Source organism: Cervus canadensis, chromosome 19 (genome assembly GCF_019320065.1).
Source record: "Cervus canadensis isolate Bull #8, Minnesota chromosome 19, ASM1932006v1, whole genome shotgun sequence".
NCBI classification, from domain to species: domain Eukaryota; kingdom Metazoa; phylum Chordata; class Mammalia; order Artiodactyla; family Cervidae; genus Cervus; species Cervus canadensis.
Window position 1 is genome coordinate 56,367,956 of NC_057404.1, and position 23,578 is coordinate 56,391,533.

Below are 23,578 nucleotides of genomic sequence, written 5' to 3' on the forward strand. Positions count from 1 at the left end.
GGAATATACAAGCAGTTGTGAGATCTTGAGAGGAAATTTAAATTCAATGACTTGATTTACTGTTTCTCAGTGGTATTTAATTAATAACTTCAATGCAAACATTTACTTAGAAGCAATTACAATAGGTTAACTTAAACCTGCCATTTACTACCTTGAACTGTCGAGCCTATGATCAGCCACCTATTTCAGCCTCATACAAAATAAACCTCTCCCTTGAGTAGCCACCATCATCTTATAATCAAGTGACTGTTTGTTTATTACAATTCTATTTCCCCAAGTGTTTGACATAACAGGAAAAGAATTCCAAACTCATGCCAAACCTTAAATGCATTCTACAATTAATCTCCAAACCACTCATTTATTTATTCATTTAACGAATATTGAATGTCCACCAATATATTAGACACAATTCTTGCTGCTGAAGATTTAAAACCTAAGTCCTTATGAAGTTCATATTTTAATAGGGAAAAAAGATACCAGATAGAGACAGATTGATGGAAGGATGATAGGTAGATGGACTGATAGAGATAAAATAATGTGGATATGTCCTTGTGGCAAAAATGGAGAGTTGTCACCCAATAATCATTATCATCTTTGTCAGTAAGTTAAACTCTGAATTTAACTGGGTCCATGGCCACCCAGAATAAAATTCACATTTCCCAATCTCTCTTGAGCTGTGTATGGTTATGTGACTAAGTCCTGCCAAAGGGAGGTAAACAAAAGAGATCTGAGTCATATCAGGCTATGTTTGAAGGATATCATTCCTTTTTATTTTTCCCATTGACTGAAATAAGAGCATGCTGACCAGAGCTGAAGCAGTAATTTAGGCCCAAGGGTCTTCATTTTAGGGACAAGGGAGCAAGAAGTTAGAGGTGACTGAGCCCCTGATAATCATGTCAGTCACATTAACCTTAGATTTTTTTACCTCTGGGAAAAGTTCATGTGTGAGAAAAACAAATTTCCATCTTTTTGAAATTTCTGTTTTTAGGGTTTTCTGTCACATGCATTAGAATTTAATCTAAACTAATACAAAAATATTTTAAAGATAGAGCAGAGTAAGGGACTAGAGTGTGGCACTGTGTAGTATTTCAGACTGAGGGTGATTAAAAGGTGACTGAGGAAGGACCTTGAGGAATGAACAGTTGGGAAGAGTTCTGAATGCATGAGTAAGCCAAGTGTTAGCAGGATGAGAGTATTCCAGGGAGTGGGACATAGTAAAAGAAAAAGGATACAGCAGGAACATGCTTTTGTGTTCAAAGATCAGCAAGGTGGCCAAGATGGCCTACCTTCTCAACCTCTTATCCTGATTCCCAAACAGGAATACTTGACTCCAGACCTTGAAGAGATCAGGAAACTTTGCAGGCATTGTTCTCTACAGGGTCTCTTCAGGAAGACTCATGACTCAGCTATGAGTCTAAACTTTTACTCAGATAGATTCAAGGCTTAACCTTTAATGCCCATTACAAAAAGCTTCTCCACTTCACCCAAATATCACCCATTTTTCTGAAGTTAGCATAGGTTCTCACTCTTGCTTAAGGGATGGCATTATTTAAGGGGTAGCTCTGCCCCATATTGCTTTCTTTCTTCTTGAAACTCCTTAGACATTATTGTCAGTGCTTTCACTTTAATTGTTAATAATCCATCATTCTGTTCTAATTCAAGTATGTATTTTTTGCCACCTTGATTAAGATGAAATGTAATAGTTATATCTTCAAAAGTTTAAAAAATCTCTTTTGGCTACTAGCTCTTCAAACAGAAGGTGCTCCATAGAAACTTTCTGTATGTTCATTCAACCATCTCACAAGATAGAAACACAATGGAGAGAACCTAATCTTTCTTGGTTCCTCCCTTTCGCCAGGAAGATATGAGTAGCTGAAGTATTTGGTGCTATATATAGTCAGTTGATGTCAGCTGGATGCCAGTCTCTTCAGAAAGGCTCAGTCTCCAGTTTGAGTCAGAACTAGGGACCATGCCGTCCCAGGCTCAAGGATAAAAACCATCGGGCCCAAGTGCCATCCATAGTCCATCTCCAGTCTTTCCTCCACAAATTGGGATTCATCCTTCCTGAAAAGCAAGGTGAGTATATTGTTTCCTAAAATGTTGTATTAGTCAATTGTCCAAGGAAGTTCAGAGCTGTGACTCATTAATGGGCTTTTTTTGCTTTAAAGGACAGCTGTTGATGCCAATATTAAAATGCTGCCACCAAAGAGTTCTGATTTAATCTGGTGTCCTGTCTTCATTCTTACAGTTTGCTGGAACTGAAGGCCAGTAAGGAAGCAATGACAGGTTAAAATAAACTGTGAAAGTGAGAGAGGAAGGGGAAAGGAAGCCAGCTCTTTCATTGTTTCTCATTGCCCAATAATGATTGCACTAGTATATAGATAAGATGGCCTGAAACTCTGAGAATCAGCCTCTGTTCACTGTGACATTGCCTGTCAATGAACAGCATACTCTGTCACCAAACAAGGAATGGTATTAGAGCCTTCCAGTAGAAAGCAATAATAAAGAACAAAGATGCTCTCCTTCAAAAGGATGATTATAAAATATTCCAAATGAGTTCTTCACATTGCCTCAATAATGTTCCTTTATTTTTAACAGGGAACAAAAAAAAATCATGCTATCACATAATACCATGGTGAAGCAGAGGAAACAGCAAGCATCAGCCATCATGAAGGAAATCCATGGAAATGGTATCAATGACAATCCTTCATAGCATTAACACAGCTCAGCACTAATGTAGACCCTTCCTGATATTATTTAATATCCTATAGTTTACTTTCTTTAAATTCTTGCTATTCTGTCATAACAAACCTGGCGCTCTAGGGGGTGTGGAAAAGCCTATGGTAACTAATCCTTTTGTAGTCATCCTTTCTCATTTGAAAGCTATTTTCAGATGAACAACTGTTCTTAAGGAATGAAGCAATCTGACAGCTGATGTACATTCTGCTTGGCTTGCCTGTCACACATCACATTATAAGTTAATATCACCACTCTCAGATCATTTATTTTTTTCTTTTTCTGTTTTTTTTTTCAGACAGGTCTCATGAAATCTTGTGTTTGTTGTCCATCCCACCAGATATATATTGATTTCTTTTACCATAAATTACATAAATTATTCAAAATCTGTTCTACTATCCCTTTAGGGAAAAAAATGTTAAATTAGAATTCATATTAATTGTGAACTTCTTTAACACTGAAATAAGTCTTCATATTTAGTAACTGATTTACCAAAACATTTTGTGTGGAAATCTATTTATAATTTCTAGGAAAATATAGATTTCCTATAGTCTCAAAACATACAACTCAAAAAAATTTTTAATGTAAGATGCAAGATGAAATGTCACTCTCTTCTTTAAGTTCTAGCAAAAGTTCTAGAAACTAGTACTTTATATATTGCATTTTGATTGTTGTAAAGGAAATTCAAATTTGACTGTTATAAAAGAAATTGAGCAAAGGATAGTGTCAATTTTAAAAGCAAATAAGTAGAATATTTAGATTCCTTTAAGGGCTGATTTGAGCCATTCCAGAATGTATTTGTGGAGTTTTCAGGGCATCTTCTTACTTCCCTTCTATTGACAAGGAATGTGACCTTTTACCTGAACAATACTGAAACCTAGGGAAATGAGATCTGGTGAAGGCAGCTGGGACCAGGCATAAGGGTAGCATTTTCTTCTCTCTCTCTTTTTTTTAAACTTGTATTGGAGTATAGTTGATTTACAATGCTGTTGTTAGTTTCAGGTGTACAAAGCATAGCATTTTCATACTTCACCTTCCATAATGCGAGCTGAATAGAACCAATCAAAGATTCTGTTAGATGCTTCCCCCATAATGTAGTCTTATTTAAGGATTCTGTTATTAAGTTTTGTTTTCATTTTTTATTACAAAATCACCATACTGTATTCAACTTAGTCCTGTGCTTTGCTATCATTTTGAGTTAGCTTGAAATAAAGAGAAGATAATTCTGAATCAGACCACAGAACTAAATTTGTACCAATGTAAGGTTCCAAAATTCATGCCTTTCATTTTTTATGCTTATTTGTATCTCCTGCTTCATGTAGTTTACTTGAAATTGTTTTAACAGATTCTCTGATCAGTAAGGCAAAAATCAGATAATCATTTGAGTTTGTGACTAAACTTACTTACCTTCAAACTAGGCTTGAGATAAATCATCATTTTCTAATTATGTCATAATCATAAATCAATCCATCATTTTAATTTATTCCCAGTTTAAATCATGTGTTGAATTATACTCTATTACTGATATAGACCTATAAAGAGTATCTTTTTCTTTTTTTGTAACATAACTTTTAAAATGAAATATAAAGAAAAAATACAATTATATCTCAAGGGATAAAAAAATTCTCAAAACTACTATCTCACCACCAACAGGTCCTGGCCATGTAAAGTCTGCTAAAGCCTCCCTCCCAAATCACGGGTAGATTTCCAGTCCCTTAAGTAGAGTCACATGCTCTGCCTTAGTTTGGAGGTCAAGTACTACAGATAACACGGATAATTGCAGACTCTTTCTTAACTCATCTCAACTAAAATAGCTGTAGTACTTTAGGAAGTAACTTAAATAATCTCCCTCTTTTATTTCCTCTGTCATATTATATGGAACTTTACTATTTGTATATGTTATATTGTTTAGAGATGTGGAATTAGAGGGCTATCATTTTTCCTAAGGAGGTAGAAATGAGACATGGACTTCATAGAAAACTTTTTTGGGAACAATTCTCCAAATTTGCAAACATTTCATACCAGTAAAAACCTGGACAATGTATGATGAAGCACACAACAGTCTTGATCTTAATTCTAAGACTAAATAAGTAAAATTTAGACTGACTTGTCTTTTATAAAAATGATCAGAGAAATTCTTCTCCCAGTCCATGTTCTTCTTCCATTCCCTTCTCCCCTTGTGCATCAAGATTCTCGTGTGTGTTTTTTTTTTTCAGTATTATAATTCATTTATTTTTTATATTACTTTTCAAAAACATATAGCCAGGAGGAGAATGAAATGTGACAATGAGGTGGCTAAATGAGTTGCTTTCTAAACCTGAACTAGAAGTTCAGTCCAGTTCTTGTTGTGGGGAGAGAGACTATAGTTGGTGAGCCTTGAGATCCGTCAATAGAAAAATACAAGAATCAAAAGAAGAGTTTTTCATCACAGCACTCACTTAATCTGAAGGAGAAATAACCTCAAAGAATTACTGAAAAATCCTATCCATACAGACTAGGATACATTGAACTGGATTGCCTGAGTAAAAATGTAGATGGCTCCCTGCCTCTAACAAACCCCAAACTGTTCATTCATTATGGAGCTATAATGCTGCTAAGTCGCTTCAGTCGTGTCCGACTCTGTGTGACCCCATAGATGGCAGCCCACCAGGCTCCCCTGTCCCTGGGATTCTCCAGGCAAGAACACTGGAGTGGGGTTGCCATTTCCTTCTCCAATGCATGAAAGTGAAAGGTGAAAGTGAAGTCACTCAGTCGTGTCTGACTCTTAGCGACCCCATGGACTGCAGCCCACCAGGCTCCTCCGTCCATGGGATTTTCCAGGCAAGAGTACTGGAGTGGGGTGCCATTGCCTTCTCCAGGAGCCATAATGATTTGGTGCCAAATTATATACCAGAAGCAAATATACTACACTCTCAATAGTAACTAATAGAAAGTACCCCCTAGTACTAAGGCAGACCGTCCTCATCATCACATCATGACGATCATCATCATGGTCATCAGCGTCAGCATCAGAAGTGTTAGAGCTGATGGTAGTAACTGTTTAGTGTTAAGGCTGTGATACAAAACCTATAAGCATTAAACAGAAATATCAGAGCCATGCTGTTACCATCTAACAAGTGCTATTCTAAAAGACAAAAACACAGAAATATTTTGCCATTATTGGTGCATGAATTAGTTATGGAGGCAAGAAAAGATGGCTTATAACGGTGGGTAATGCCCACTAGTCCTGTGCTATTTACTCCTGAAGCTGTACCCATTCTCCAGTGGTGATCACGTTTCTCTCTCAGGAACTCATTTGAGACCCAGGAAGGGTAGGGGGTGGGATAAATGAATAGGAAGTAGTAAGTCGATAGAGAAAGAGAAGGGGGAATAAGAATGGAAGGGGGGGAGGCAACTCGAACAACTGGCATCTGTCAGAAATGGGGTGGAGGAAGGAATTTGAATTAAAATCACGTGAGAACTGGGACCATGCTGGCCCCTGATTTCAAGCACAAATACACTTAAGAAGAGCTTTCAGAAATAGAAAGACTACTGTTTCAGCCACCCTACAGTTTTCTCACCTGGGTTTTGTGAGGGCTTTTTTGGTATGTTTTTTGTTTTTTTCCCTCATGACTGGTGAACAGTAACAGTACACGGAAGAAGACTGAGCAGATTTTTTTTTTGTGATTTCAGGAAAAGAGGTTAGTCTGTGGTCTGAAAACAGGAAGCCAGGTTCTAAATGAAGTGCTGTTGTTCATATGGTACCAGGAGCCCTGGTTCCAGACCAGACATCTAATTCCTCACCTGAAATTGAAGAGGTTGGGTTTGTTGAGACATCTACTTCTAAAATTTCATGACTCTAATGTATTGAGCTGTGTGTATTTGAGTTTCCCCATCAATAGCAAAGGCAATGATAATATTGACACAAATTGCAGGGATGCTTTGAAAAGCATAATCATGATGTCTTAACTTTCAGATAAAAGATTATGTGAGGACCCCTTTTACTTTTCCTATACAAGCATATCTTAAACTGTAATTGATCAAGTTATCTGTATAAAAATGAGGACACAAGGAAGGCCTTAAATATCATAGATCAAATGTAAAAAGTCTGGGGGAGAAAAAGAACTTAACCTAATGCTTCAATGTACAAGTTTGAGAGTTTCCTTTGGTTTAAAATTTCACATTAGCATTCTTATAACCCTGAGAAAAATCATGCTTTACTTTGAAAATCAGTGTGCAGTAATATGTTGTAAAATTGTGGATATTTCTAAACCTGCCATAGATTTCTAAACCTCTAATAAGGCCCTCCAGAAAAGTAGCAGCAGAGAACCAGGCTAACTTCCAGTTTATACCAAAGTTGAAATGATAATGTTTAATTCTTGCCATAATTTCATCATCCTAATTTATTGTTTTTTTCACTCTAACATACTCCAGATGTACATCCTACAAACAGTTCTGGTTGAATTACTGGTTTGTGTAATTCAATTTGCATAGTTCAATACATTGGTAATCTCATTTTTTAAATGTTTATAGATTTACACAGTTTATAAGTGGCAATACTTTTAACAGTAAAGTTTTTTTTTTCACCATATTAGTATTCATTTTATTGTGTGTTTTAAAATGTATTCATTTCAAACTTTAAAATATGGTAAATACAGGGACATTTTAACTATTAGATAGAAGATGATAAAAAGAGACATTGAAGAAGATGATGGCTGCTATAAACTAGTTTCTTACTTAGTTTTAATCCTTGGAAAAACAAAAATCTCTGACATTTAGGTCATTCAGTATGAGTTTTAAAGTTGCAGAAAATAATCCTTGAGTTTTTCAGCTATGGAAATGGTTATTATGTTACTCTATGTATCTGTGCTTTCAGAACAGTAAAGTTTTGAAAACTTTATAGTTTAGAACTCAAATCAAGGCAAAGAAATATGAAGTAGGAAAATACAGAATCCCAGATGAGTTTCAAAATCAACTTTTTTCATGTAAAGAAAACTATTAGAAATTATAGTAAACTTTTAATCAAATGTAGACTTTTAAAGCACTATTCAAAATTAAAATAAATCTGGACTATTAACTTTTTTATATAACATGTGTATATGCATATTTCATTATGCAACGATGTATGTTTATGGATTATTATTCAATGCACATAGGTTAACTATAAGCAGGCCAAAGAGTCCTGTGCAAATGCAGAGATCTCTTGGCTTCAATCAGGCTTTTAAGTAAATTGATAGGACCACTCTCAAGTAAATCAGTTTCAATTATCTCCCCTTCTGTGGCTTTGCCCATTCTACCAGAATTGCAGCTGCTAGTGAATCATAGGGAAACAGTTTTAAAAGATTTTTGTCTTACTACAGTTATTTGAGTATCTTTATAAGCTGTGAATTGGACTCACTGATCTAACTAAATATATAACATTGGCAGGATCAAATTTTCAAAATAAAAACACAGAACTACCTGTGTATCCATAAATCCTTGCTGACTAAGTTTCAAACCTATGAAGTAAATGTGAAAAAAAAGAATGTTTCCTTTTGGAAGAATTTAGATCCAGGGTCTGCTCATAAGACTACATATTGAAGAAAGGTCTGAAAAAAGAAACTGATCACATTTTCAAAGACCACTGATACTCTCCCACCAAAATGCATTTTTTTCACTTGGTTTCCAGTACTTATAGTAATGTGGCTAAAGTGGAAGGAAAGCACACTCAAAAATCAAAATTTTGAACTTTTTAATGTAAGATTTTGAATCTTAATCTAACTAGAAAAATGCATCTGATAAAGAATATTAGTTACAATTATTTGATATCTCTAGTAGATTGAAAAATGTGGAGTTTTTTGTGGAAATTAATTTTCTTTTGGTCAAGACCCTAAAGGTGTATTTTAATATCTTTTATAATTGGATATTTATTTCAAAGTAACCACTGATTTCCTTAAAATAGTAGCAAGCTATAATGGTTTAAGTCCTATAAGATCTTTAAAGAATAAATGGAAAATTCTGGATCACTATGAATGACATCAACAGGAAAGTATGTCTAGCAATATTATTTTCAATAGATGATCTAATGCCACAAAGACAACCTTCTAATCCATCAGGCCAAGGATATGAACCCTGAATAAGTTATATCATTTATCAGGCATCCAGATAAAACACACTGTTAAGACTCTGCACAGAGGTTTGCAATAAAGAGCAGGGAACAGCTGAACTTGGATTCTATCTGCTCAGTTGAGAGAATTCTTCACTCTGAAAGTTTAAATAAATGAGTGTTCATACGTTAGATGTCCCAGCTCACAGATGGTCTGGAACGCAAGCTCTAGTTACATCATAAACTCAACTACTGGAAAGGAAGGGGAAAAAACCCTTGGAAAATTTGGTTTATGTCTTTTATTGTTTGTTTATGCAAAACATGTTGACTTAAAATGTTCCTATGTCTATTAGTATGCTAGTGAATATTTAACTGGTTTTTTAGGTGGGGAATGCCTCGGTTTGTAGAGTTTGCAAAATTCTCTTGCTTTGAACAAGTTTGAGCTACCATCAAGGAGAAACTGAATGTAGAGTTGGGAACAGATGTGTAGTAATACCATACTAAAATATTTCTACCATACAGATATAATAGATATACGAAAACATCAAGAGCATTGATAATAGCAAAAAGAAGTATTTAGAAAGTGATATTTCTGAGTATTTATTGCTTTTTTAAAATACAACTTATCTAATTATTAAGTTTATATAATTTAATTTTAATAGTGGCTATATTCACTGACGTTAACTACTAGCTCACAGAATTTCTGGAAATTTATTGACTGACTCTTGTGAGCCAGGACAAGCCTGCTTCAGACACCAGTAGACTTCTCATGAAGTTATCTCATCCCAGAGATCCACAGTACCTTCAGGTGGTCACTCAAAGTCAATGAACTCCTTGAGTGTTACTTATAGAGTAAGAGAGAAAATTTAGGTTTAAAGAAAGTAAAAGTAAGTATGAAGAATAAGAAAAGAGAGTTGAGAGTTGGGCAATTATGTGTGCCTTCTTCTCCTCTTTCCTTTTTGTCCCTTATTTCTCTCTTGTGGTATAAATTTACTGTAAAAATGGATTGTACCAGCTGATTATTGAGGGTAGGTAAGTTCCTCATGGCTCTTGCTATACATCTATTCCTGCAGCAGCTTGAGTGATGATTGTGTTTTGCTAAAAAGGAGTGAATGTTTCTTATGAGTCCAAACAAGTCTGGCCAGAGGTATAGTTTATACCTCTGCTCTTTTTTCCCTTTCTTCTTCGAGACTCCTACTGATGGGCTTCTTGGCTAAGCGTCTTTACTCTTTCTTGTGATTCCAATCTTAATAAACTTTTTGGACTTTTATCAGTGAGATAAAGATCTGAAGAGAATGACCATATCAGTTAGCATGCTTTTTTAGTTGAAAATAGCAGAAAATCAGAAACCAACTAGATTGAAAAATAAAGGGAATTTACTACCTAATATAACTGAAAAGTTCAGAGGTGATTCAATAAATCTTCATCTGGCAGCTCAAGTATGCTATTAAGGACCAGTTTCTTTCTCTGCCTCAGCTCTGATTTCCTTGGGGTAAGTTTCACCTCATGTCTGAATCTATCATTTTATCAAGTACATATCAACAGTTTGCGGGACAGTATGCATCCATGCTTATATGCAGCAGGAAAAGAAAGTATCTTTGGCACAGTGTACACAAAGAAATGTCCTGGTATTTTCTCTCATTGGCCTAGGTCGTCACACACCTGTTCCTGTATCAATCACAAAAGTAGTAATTCCTCTCAAACATACCTCAGAGGACTATTGTAACTCTAAGGGGCCAGAGGGATAGGATTCACTTCGGTCATGTGGTTATTTCAGAAACACTGGTGGAATCAGCTAATATTGGCGGTCATTACGAAGAGGAAAATGAGAGAAAAGTTTTCTCAAATCCTTGTCTTGGAGTCCCCAAATTACACTTATGCCATAGCTTGAAATTTAGAACTTTTAGAAAATAGTAATACGCTATTTCCTTTTTCTAGACTCTTTATTTTCATTTAACTGTTTATAATGGCTCAAACTGGTAACAGAAAAGAGGAGAAAGAGAAAAGCTGCATCCTTGTTTTGGTTTCCTTATGGAAAAACTTCATAGCATTAATTGTAAGGAGAAAGATTCCATTATAGTTAAGTCCCCTGCATATGAACTGTCAGGCTGCAAGCTCTCAAAGATGCCTGTATGCCGGCTCTTGTACTGTACTACGGTACTTTTCAAGGTACTGTATTGTTTTTTGGTAATTATAAATGTTTTTTGGTGAGAGTGTCCTTTATGTATTATTTGTGTGAAATTATTACAGTCTGGTGCTATATGGCTGATTGTGTTAGTTGGGTACCTATGCTAACTTTTTGGACTTTATGAATGCACTCTTTGAACAGAACTCTTTCACATATACAGGACATACTGTACTATATAAAGGCTGTCATCTTTGCATTTTCTAGTGGTTGCCCGGTTTGGGGCATTTTTTAGTTCCTGAAAATGTCCCAGTTGAAAGGTTTTTCAGGAAAAATCTAAATTTGTTTAAAAACATTACTTGTAATATATAATTGTTAAACAGAATGTGTATTCCTATAAGGTTAATTGACAAAAATCTATGGATTTCAATTTTCTGTAATTTTTTTTAATCTTTTCTGTCATGCATTGCTAACTGAATTCTTTCAAGAAGCATTTAAAGGCGATTTCCCCTCCACCCCCTAGTATTGTGAAGTAAAGTGAAAGTAGCTCTGTTCTGTCCAAACTCTTTGCCCCCATGGACTATACAGCCCATGGAATTCACTAGGCCAGAATACTGGAGTGGGTAGCCTTTCCCTTCTCCAGGAGTTCTTCTCAAACCAGGATCAAACCCATGTCTCCCGCATTGCAGGCAGATTCTTTACCAGCTGAGCCACAAGGGAAGCCCAAGAATAAGCCTATCCCTTCTCCAGGGGATCTTCCGGACCCAGGAATTGAACCAGGGTCTCCTGCATTGCAGGCAGAGAATCAACTGAGCTATTCAGTTCATTTCAGTTCAGTCTCTCAGTCGTGTCCGACTCTGCGACCCCATGAATCACAGCACACCAGGCCTCCCTGTCCATCACCAACTCCCGGAGTTTACTCAGACTCATGTCCATCGAGTCGGTGATGCCATCCAGCCATCTCATCCTCTGTCGTCCCCTTCTCCTCCTGCCCCCAATCCCTCCCAGCATCAGGGTCTTTTCAAATGAGTCAACTCTTCACATGAGGTGGCCAAAGTACTGGAATTTCAGCTTCAGCATCAGTCCTTCCAATGAACACCCAGGACTGATCTCCTTTAGGATGGACTGGTTGGATCTCCTTGCAGTCCAAGGGACTCTCAAGAGTCTTCTCCAACACCACAGTTCAAAAGCATCAATTTTTCAGCGCTCAGCTTTCTTCTTCATAGTCCAACTCTCACATCCATACATGACCACTGGAAAAACCATAGCCTTGACTACACAGACCTTTGTTGGTAAAGTAATGTCTCTGCTTTTTAATATGCTATATAGGTTGGTCATAAATTTCATGGCCGCAATCACCATCTGCAATGATTTTGGAGCTCAAAAAAATAAAGTCTGACACTGTTTCCCCATCTATTTCCCATGAAGTGATGGGACCAGATGCCATTAGGGAAGCCCTAATATTGTACCAAATTACTATAAGCAATACTGTGGCTTTTCTATCATTTGTGATCTAAAGGGAATTTATTTTGATTCTGGAATCAAAAAGCTGAAACAGTTCACTCCTGTCACACTTTCTAGAATACTGACGGATATAGACACACCGAAAAATAACCCAGTTCCTCCTTCCCTGTTGCAAGCACACAGTAACAGAAACTCCAAACACTTGCAAATAAAAAGAAGTGAATATTTCTTGTATAACTCAGCAGAGCTGGCAAACAAGCCCCAGGAAACTATAAAATAGTCTCATTCACTCTGCTGTTGGCCTTCATTCCTCTTCTATAAGCTACTTCTGCCATCCCCAGGGACTGTAAAGCACAGAATTTTTTTTTCCATCTTAGCAGACAATGCCATTCTGCATTCATTAGGAAGTGCTATGAGAAAATTTTAAATTGAACATGTTAATTAGAATAGACTTAATTTTTTGGAGCAGTTTACAGAAAAATTGAACAGAAATTATAGTACAGTGTTCCTATATATCCTTCTTCTTCCAATATATAGTCTCTTCTATTATTAACATCTTAGTGTATTATGCTAGCTATGATTGATCAATCGATATTTATATAGTATTATTAATTGAAGTCCATAGTGTATGTCAGGGTTCACACTGGGTTATATTGTTCAGTGGGTTTTCGTGAATGCACACTGTCATGTACCTGCCATTATAATATCACACAGAATAGTCTCACTGCCCTAGAAGTCCTTTGTGCTCAACATCTTCATCTGCACTCCTCCCCACAGGCAGTTGACAACCACTGACTGATTCTTTTCCTTTCTTACAAAGTTGTGTCTTTTTCCAGAATGTCATATAGTTGAAGTCACACAGTAAGCCATTACATACTGGCTTCTTTCACTTAGCAATATACATTTAAGGATCCTTCATGTCTTTTCATGGCTTGATAGCTCTTAATTAAACTTTTGATTTTGAGATAGAAGTTTACCTCCAGCTGTAAGAATGAATAGGCTTCCCAGGTGGCTCAGTGGTAAAGAATCTGCCTGCCAATGCAGGGGACAAGAGTTTGATTCCTGCATCAGGAAGATTCACTGGAGAAGGGAATGGCTACCCAATCCAGTATTCTTGCCTGGAGAATTCCATGGACACAGGAGCCTGACAGGCTATAGTCCATGAGGTGACAAAGAGTTGGATACAACTGAGCTGAGTGACTGAGTACAGAGGTGTGTAAGAATACAGAGCAAACCCAGTATGTTTTCCCAGTTTCCCCCAATATCAAAATCTTCAAAACTATGGTACAATATCACAATGAGAATATTGACATTCATGCAGTCCAGAGACTCCTATCAATCAGTAATCTACCTCCTATATATATATATATATTTTCATTTTAAGATGCTGTAAAATGCAATCATACAGTATGCAACCTTTGAGGATTAGCTTTTTTTCACTCAGTGTAGTTCCCTGGAGGTAGATCCAGCTGTATGTTTCAATTGTTTGTTTGCTTTTGTTGCTGAGTACCATGCTATGGATGGATCATAGTGTTTTTAACCATTTGTTGTTGTTTAGTAGCTAAGTTGTGTCCAATTCTCTTGAGACCCTATGGACTGTAGTCCACCAGGTTCCTCTGTCCATGGGATTTCCCAGCAAGAATACTGGAATGGGTTGCCATTTGCTTTTCCAGGGACTCTTTCCAACCCAGAGATTGAATCCACATCTCTTGCATTGTAGGAGGATTCTTTACTTGGGAAGCCCCTTTTAACCATCACTCATTAAAGTACATCTGATTCTTTTCTTATATTAAGAATAAAGCTGTGAACATTTGTGTATAGGTTTTTGTGTGAATATAAAACTTTCATTTCACTAGGATAAATGCTCAGTATTGCTGATATGCTCTATTTTCAATTTCACTTAGTTCAATGAATTTTTTATTTCCTTTGAGACTTCTTTGACCCACAGATTGTTTAGAAGTATTTTGTTGTTGTTTCCAAATATTTGGAGATTTTCTTGTAATCTTTCTGTTACTGATTTGTAGTGTGATTCCATTTTGATCAAAGATCATACTGGGTATAATTTTCACTCTTTTGAATTTGTCGAAGCTTATTTTATGGTGCAGGAAATGGTCTATCTTGGAGTATACTCTATGTGCACCTGGAAAGAATGTGTTTTGCTGTTCAGTAGAGTATTTTACAAACATTTACATCCTACTGGTTGATGGTGTCGTTGACTTCTTTTATGTCCTTGCTCATTTTCTGTTTGTTGAGAAAGGGATGTTGATGTCTCCAACTATAACTGTGGATTTATCTATTTCTCCTTTTAGTTTTATTAATTTTTGCTCCATTTCCAGCTCTGTTTTCTGATGAATACACATTTAGGAGTTTTAGGTCTTCTTGGTGGACCGACACTTTAATCATTATATAACATTCTCCCTCTCTGGTTATTTCCTTTGTTCTGAAGTCCACTTTATCTGATATTAATACAGCCACTTCTACTTCCCACTGATTAAGGTTTGTTTGATATCTTTTTCTATCCTGTTACTTTCAACTTGCCTATATTGCTCAAGGTACTTATTTTTGAAGTGGGTTTCTTCTAGACAATTAATATTTGGGTCATGTTTTTAAATCCAATCACTAGTCTCTATCCTCTAATTAGTATACTTTTAGCATTTATATTTAATGTAATTATTGATGTAGTAGACCTTAAGTCTATCATTTTAGTTTTTGCTTTCTGTTTGTTGTCTGTTTTTCATTTCTGTTTCCTTTTTCTTAGTTTCCTATGGGGTTTCTTGCCTATTTTTCAGAATTCAATTTTTATTTATCTCTAGTTTTTCAAGTATATATGTATAGTTTTTAGTAGTTGTTCTATTACATTATATATGTTTAATTTATCAAAGTCTACTGATGTTGTCATTTTATCAGTTTAAGTACAGAAAACCTACCTACCTTTATGTCTATTTACCTCTCCCTGTTTATAACTGCTACTATTTATAATATAACTGTTACCTATTTTCTACATACATTTATAATTATATCTGAGAGGTTTATAATTTTTGCTTCTATAAGCAAACATAACTTAGAAAACTCAAGAGGGAAAGGAAAACTTATTGTATTTATCCACATTTTTGCTTACTGTAATATTTTCCTGTTCTTGATGTTTAAAGGTTCCTTATTTTGTTTCCATCTTGTTTAAAGAACTTCATTTAGTTATTTGCTATGGTCCGAATATTTGTGTCCCCCCCAGAATTCATATATTGAAATCCTAATGCCCCTGATGGTATTGGGAGATGAGGCCTTTGGGAGGTGATTAGGCCATGAGAGTGGGGTCTTCATGAATGATATTAACATCTTTACAAAAGAAGCCCAAGAGAGCTACCATGTCTCTTCCACTGCATGAAAACAAAGTGAGAAGTAGGCAGTCTGCAACTCAGAAGAATGACTTCAACTGAACCAACTATGCCAGAACCCATATCTCACACTTACAGCCTCCAGATCTATAAGAAATATATTTCTGCTGTTTATAAGTCACCAGTCTTGGATGTTTTGTTATAATTAGCATGACTCATTCTTTTAGGGTAGGTCTTCAGGAAGAATAATCTCCTACTTTTCCTTCATCTGAAGATGTCTCAAATGCCCCTTTATTTCTAAAGAATGTCTTCGCTGGGCATCAGATTCTGGGTTGACGTTTCTTTTCTTTCAGCATTTTTGTGCCACTTCCTTCTGGTCTTCATGGTTTCTGATGAGAAATCTACTGTCATTCTCATTTTTTTCTCCCTATAGGTAAGTTGTCATTTTTCTCTGGCTGCTTTCAAGATTTTCCCTTTGTCTTTATTTTTTAGAAGTTTATCATATGTCTTGTTGTAGAGTTCTATAGGTTTATCTTTCATAGACAACTTTTTGCTTCCTGAATCTGTAGGTTTATGTCTCTTGCCAAATTTGGGAAGTTTTCAGCCATTATTTCTTTGTGTACTTTTCCAGCCCCACACACCTCCTCCCCTTCTGGGACTTCAGTGATACAAATGCTGTATCTTTTGTTGTAGTCACACTGATCCCTAAGGCTTTCTTTACCTTTTTTCTTATTTTTTTTCTCTTTTGTTCTTGTTGGGTAATTTCCATTACTCTGTCTCCCAGTTCACTGATTCTTGGCCTTTATCCCCTCCATTCTGCAACTGAATCCATCCACCAAACTTTTTATTTGGGGTATTTTTTTCAGTTCTGAAGTTTCCATTTGGGTCTTTATAACTTTTATTTCAGTCATGATTTTTTTCCCCTTTGCTAAAGTTTTCTAAAATTTTCCATTTGCTTCCAGAAACTTTGTAATTGCTCTTTGAAGTGTTTTTTATCATGGCCACTTTAAAATCTTTGTTATATAATTTTAATATCTCAGTCTTCTCATGCTGGCATTGGTCTTTTTTCCCATTTAGTTTGAGATCTTCTTGTTTCTATGACAAATGAGTTTTTTATTTGAGTCTGCACATTTTCATATTATATTTTAAGAATCTTGCTCTTATTTAAGCCTTCAATTTTATCTATATTTGTCTGACATTGCTTCAGGACAGGAAGGAGAGTGCCACCTCATTCATCACTGCCAGGCAGAAATAAGAAGTCACAGTTTCAGTTGGCTCATATTGAAACTTGACATCACTTAGTTACTACTAGGAGGTGGTGGGAGTTCAGAATCCCCACCTAGTCTCTACTGACTCTGCAGGGACTGAAGGTTGTTACTGGCTAACAGGGACGAAAGTCCCAGCTTCCTCCTTGGCCTCTCAGATACCACCCTTATATAAGGGTGCACTGGGGCACCTCGTTATAGCTTTGCCAGGGTAAAATCCTGGGCTCTACACTTGAAATTTGTTGGTATGGGTGAGGCTAGTTTTTTTCTGTGGCATTTGGCTAAAGTAGAGTAGCTATTGTCTAAAAGTTTCTTGTCTTTATAGGTTGCTCCTTTCTGGTCTTGACTAGTGAGAACAATCTTTTACTGTAGGTTTTTGGCTGCACCTGTTGCACGTTTCTCAGTTAAAAGCATTTTCAGCTCCAAGTCTGGGATATGTGGGGTCAAAAGAAACCCAAAGAATTAGTACCGTGTTGTTCCTTGGTCCTGAGGTCCCTAGCTGGTCTGCCTTCTTCCCTCCAACTTTTAGTCTTCTTATGTTTATTTTATACTAATGTCCAGGATTTTTAGTTTTACTTAGTAAACGTACAGGGAAAAGTATATCTAGTCTGTCTTCACAGAAACAGAAGTCTTGATGTCACAATTTTTATAATTAGCAGAGCTCCTCTTCAGTTAACATCAAAATATATAAGCAAAGTGATTTCTTCAAAGCAAAATGGGGAGAAAATTTATAAGCAATTTTATTATTTTATCCCTAAAGACCTCAAAAAGCCTAATTATTAGGGTTAATTTGTAACATCAGAAAATGTTGTCCCAATCTTCCAGAATATTTATTTTACGAATGGTCCAATTTTTTTTCCTCTGCATTTAACAGCAGTTCATAGTGGCAAAAGAACTCTGTGTGTTACCAAAAAAAGCATTTCTGATTAAAGGAGCAAATGGAGGAGTTTTCTTTCTTTGGAATTTCAGAAAAGTCCTTCAGTACTAGAAATAGAAAATAATAGTTGTTTACTGAACATCTCCTCTATTTAAGGCATGGAGGACACAAAGACAAAAACATAAAGAAAATGCAAATCACAGAATAAGTAAAATGGAATCAAGTAATATTGATTCCATGCTATGGGAATACAGAAAAGGCATAAATAATTATGCATAGAAATTTTAGAGAAGGAATTGACAGAAATGGCACATAAACTGGATTGAGAAGGATTATTCAATACTTACCACCTACCTACTTTATGTTAGGCTCCTTGATGCAAGATACAGAATTAATAGTATTCTGACAGAGAAATGGGTGGCATGAGTCAAGGCATAAGCATTCTTGTAATGGACACAGTTCAAACTGATACATAAAAATGCTGGGAGTCAAACAGAGCTTATGAACAGAACAATGAGTGGTATTGTTTGATATGTCACTAAATAAGGAAAGAATAAATTAATAGTGTCATTAAACTTCACTCACTCTTTTATGTGCCAGGTATGATACGAAACATTTTATTTAATCCTTACATAAAACCTATGCAGTGGGTATTATTATTATTAGTCCCACTTTAGTGATAAGAAAACTGAGGTTTACAAAAAAATAAGCAACATACCTACGATCATACAGTTAGAAAGTAGTAGAGCCAGAATTTAACCCAAGGTAGTCTGAGTAAAGAGCCTGTATTTTAGTTACTATACTAGCATATTGTTGTTGTTTAGTTACCAAGTTGTGTTGGTTCTTTTGTGACCCCATGGACTGTAGCCTGTCAGGCTCTTCTGTCCATGGGATTTCCCAGGCAGAAATACTGGAGTGGGTTGCCATTTCCTTCTCCAGGGGGTCTTTCCTACACAGGGATGGAACCAGTGTCTCCTGCATTGGCAGGCAGATTCTTTACTATTGATCCACCAGGGATGCCTATTCTAACATATAGCAGATAGTAAATTATGAAATTTAGCAGAGCATTTAAAAATGCTTATCTTAGGGTTTTTCACGCACATGAATATTGTTTTACAGATGTAGATGTCATGCACCTGGGCAAAAAAGTCAGCATCCCCAGAGACATCATGTTGGAAGAATTATCCCATCTCAGTAACCGTGGTGCCAGACTATTTAAGATGCGACAAAGAAGATCTGACAAATATACATTTGAAAATTTCCAGTATGAATCTAAAGCACAAATAAATGTAGGTATAACTTGATAATACAGTTATCTAAATAAATGGGAAGCATTTCTAAACTTATATGTATTATTAAATTCCCAAACAAGTATTTTACAAATTTTCTTTTCATTGATTCTGTTATACTGTTTTTCATAATAATGAATAATTTAGGTGGATAAATGATTATGCCTGATATGAGTATCTTTTTAGTTCAGTAGAGACAGTGCATGTTTGTAGATTTGGCACTGAAGAACTGGTCTGTTCTGCTAAGAGGAGGGAGAGGGAGTGGAGACTGGTGGAACTAAAAGTTTCCATATCTTATCACCACTGGTTAAATGTTTGGGATGGAAACAATTCCAAAGCACACAGTGCTCCATAAAGTAAGTATAAGCATTTTATTGGCTGAAAACATCCTGGCATTGAAACATGCCTGGGAACTAGACACAGTTGATCTCCTTTCAAAGTATTCATTCCATGTTGTATAGAGAAGTCTGGTACTCACTGACAACAAAATCAATGTGGATAAAACTCTTTGGACAAAAGTTTCCATCACCCAAAAGTTAAAACAAACAAACTTATTAAATTATATTTCACATGTTGCATGAACACCATATTCTTTTAAATTGTCATTCAGAAAGATTTTAGAGGAAAAAGTTCAGAATTGAAAAACGATTAGCTTTGGGAAAATATTTTAAAAATAAAATACTAGTATGAAGAATCAAAAAGGAATAGTGCACTATAGGAGATGGTGGAGACTACAACAATATAAGTTTTTTTTTTCTTTTTAAACTAAGGGTTTCTTTCTATAGCTATGAAAAGTTCACAAGTTTACTCATGAATTTAAACCTGAAACCTTTCCCACTGCCATCACTAGTAAGCTGTTTCGAATGGACAGCTAAATTCTTTATAGCAAACAGACTGGTCTTTTATCATAAAACACGCTACAGAACTAACATTTGCACTCACAAACACTAAAATTTTACTCACTCTTGAAATTTCTATTTCCCTTGTTATGATTCTGCTTAACAATAAATGGTTAGAGAACATCTTAAATAGTTTGTTTTTCACATTAATGTGCATCTTTAAACATCCATGAATTGAATCTAGCTATAATTATGAATTCAGTTAGACATCAAATTTTACTCAACCATAGTATTTACACTTAATGAAGGATGATTTTCACTTGAAGTCATGGATAAATTTCATGGTATCCTATGGTATCCTATAATTACGCTCAGTATCCTCTTATCAGAATATGTCTGCAGCTAACACAGTATGAACCTAAAATAACCTCTAGCTCATCTGATGGATAATGACAATAGAGAGGTAGCTCTGAAGAAGAATATGAAATATAGTGTCTTAATGGAAATTCTTTGAAAAGTCATCTACAAGTCTAGACATCTAAATAAATCCAGTTTTCATAACTAGTATTTATATCTCTAAGTATAATGCTTTAATTACAATTCTGAAGGAAGGTGTAAGATTTAAAATGTCCATTAGAATACAACATATTTTCTCAACACTAGTATTCCAAATTATTGACAATAATCTTATATACCTGTGGTCAAACATTCTGGTCATAGGTAAAATATATAAGAATATGCCTTAATACTTTTCCAGCACTCCTAGAAGATTGAGAACTAAATAGTCCCAAACAGCTGTACTGAAATATTTGAACATATACTGAATATACAGAAACAATTAAATGCTAATAAGTAGCATAAAATAATAACAATATATGGAATGAAGTCACATGTCACTGAGTTACACAATATACTCTGAGTCTGATGAAATTTGCTCTCTTCTTTAGAAATTAGGAAAGTAGTATTTAAGGAAGAACACATATTGATTTGGCTTAAGCAACACCATAATAAAGGAGATTGAAATCCAGCTCTCTGAATTCTAGAGTTCTTGACACTGACACTTGTCAAGGTATAATTAAAAGAAACTCTGGCCTGGGAACTGGAAGACCAACGTTCAGTCCTGGCAATCCCACAAACTGTGTAATCGGGAGTCAATTTAAAACTTTCTTTGCCTTTCTGGTCCTGTTTTCTCATTTATAAAATACAGGGTTGACACAAATGGTTTTGTAAGGTGCCTCTGGCTTTAAAGATCTGTGTTCACTGATCTTAAGTTTATAAATGACCTGCATAATAAATCACTGAGCTACATTATATGATGACACATTTGCTTTTATCAATTCTTTAGACTGCAACTTTAAGCAAGCATTGACAATATGACAGAAATTTAGAGGATATTAGGTTTGGGTCTATTTCCATTCATTTATTTATACTTTCGGCAGAAATTTATTGATTGCCTACTGTGTTCTAGAAACTATGCTTGGATTTCAAAGATAAATTAATACAGCCCTTGTCTAGTGATGGAGGGACAAAATAACACTGAAAAATAGAAAGCAATGATTTACTTAAAATCTAGTTCTTGAATCATCTTTACATGATTTATATCACATTACTGTTATTGACTACATTTTCTGAAATAATCTTTTACTGGTTCCCTTGAGCTTTATATAGTCAAAATAATGATTTAACTTACATTTATGCATTTCTTATAATTTCAGGGTATCATTAAATAAATATATAAACCAACTCTTTGGTAATCAATGCCATCTATTAAAATATTAAGTATAATTACAAAAAATAAGCACAGCTTTTGGCTTATTTTCTTGCTGAGAAACTAGTAAATTCAAGCCACACAAACCTTATGATACAAATAACAACAGAGAGTATGCATTTTTAAAATAAAATGAAGATACACTGCTTGCTACACATGCCAATTTTAAAGTCCTAGTTCATGAACTGATCAACTTCTTACACATACACATACAAAAAGGGATGAAGAAAATAAGCATACCAGAGAAATAAAAGAATGATTCATCATAATTAAAATTCCTTTCTATAAGTTACTACAAAAGGATATTATCCAAAACAATCCACGGACTTCGCTGGTGGCACAGTGGATAAGAACCTGCCTGCCAAGGCAGGAGACATAGGTCCAATCCCTGGTCTGGGGAGATTCCACATCCTGTGGAGCAGCTAAGCCTGCGAGCAGCAACCACTAAGCCTGTGTGCTGAGCTACTGGAGCCCCCAGCCCAGAGCCCGTGCTCTGCTGCAAGAGATGCCACCAACACGAGAAGCCACACACAGCAACAAACAGCAGCTGCCCCCCCCCAGCTCTGCCCCACCACTTGCCACCACTAGAGAAAGCCCACGCAGAAGCAATGAAGAGCAGTCAAAAAGAAAAAGAAAAGAATCTGCCTTCCAATGCAGGAGACTTGGGTTCAATCCCTGGTCAAGGAACTAAGAAAAAAAAAAAAATCCACAGTTTATAGTTAAAACTACATGTTTGCAGTAACTAAGCACTTTTAAAATTCCTTAGAGGCACTCCCTGATGGCCCAGTGGTTAAGACTTCACCTTCCAGTGCAAGGGGCATGGGTTCCATATCGGGGAGCTAAGACCCCACATGCTTCATGGTCAAAAAACCAGAACATAAACAACAGAAGCAATATTGTAACAAATTCAATAAAGACTTAAAAAAATCTTTAGAAGTCTCATATAATATTGGAAAAAGGGGAATTATACCATAAAAAGTAATTCTGAAATAAGACGTAACTAAATACACTGAGGTTCAAAAAACATATATATTTTGTTCAAAAATAACATTATAAACATTATTTAAGGCTATCATAACTAAAATAAGTCACTACCCAACTATTATAAGACTTTGCTTGTATACTTAACAACGACAAACAGAGGTACTGGGTGTCTCCTGATAATTAATGACTAGCTACAAAGAGTTTATTTTCCTGTCTATAAAGGAGGTTAGTATTAGAATTTTTAAATTAATGTAGGTAGAATGATTTATAAGTTTAGGTGAAACTCATTTCATGGACAGTAACTTAGAAAAAGTAATTTTAATGCATGATACAAGTAAACTTTCTATATTTATCTCAACTGGCTTTTATTTATAATTAAAGTTAGCAAGGATTTTTTTTTCTAAGAAGTGGTGAAGGTTCAGAAGTGAAAAAAGTTATTAATCAAGTCAATTAAATTGAACACTTAAGATAATGGCTAAATTCAAAACACTAAAAACTGATGTATTTGAGTATAGCACTATCTACCTTTAGAAATTGTTTCTTTTTGCCTATTGAATACAATGCAAACTCACATGGCCAGTAATCAAGACCCATACTCATCTAGCTGCCTCTCATGCCCTCCTTCCTGTCTCCACAAGTCAGCTTGCAACTACTAACATCGCCCTGCTCATGTCCACAGAAACTTTACCAGGATGCTGCCTAGAATAAGGTGAATGTAAAAGGCACCTGGAGAGTGTCTGTGGGTGGGTGAAGGCTGAAAATGGGATAAACTTTATTTTCTTCATAATTTTGTCAGGTGAGGCCTTAATTTATGATCTTTAGTTATTGTAAGCAT

General features: G+C 35.6%; 1 protein-coding gene and 1 long non-coding RNA gene across 2 annotated transcripts in view; one reads left to right on the plus strand and one right to left on the minus strand.

Annotated features, from left to right (window-relative positions):
- Positions 1–23,578, minus strand: part of LOC122422140 — a 61,708-nt gene that overhangs the window by 1,753 nt on the left and 36,377 nt on the right. The window lies entirely within an intron of this gene.
- MYOZ2 (myozenin 2) overlaps positions 1,936–23,578 on the plus strand; it is a 38,044-nt gene continuing 16,401 nt past the window's right edge. Inside the window, exons 1-3 of the mRNA XM_043438406.1 lie at positions 1,936–2,076; positions 2,599–2,690; positions 18,983–19,152. Coding sequence (XP_043294341.1) covers positions 2,615–2,690; positions 18,983–19,152 — 246 coding nt within the window. The 5' untranslated portion in view covers positions 1,936–2,076; positions 2,599–2,614. The remainder of the gene's footprint in view (positions 2,077–2,598; positions 2,691–18,982; positions 19,153–23,578) is intronic.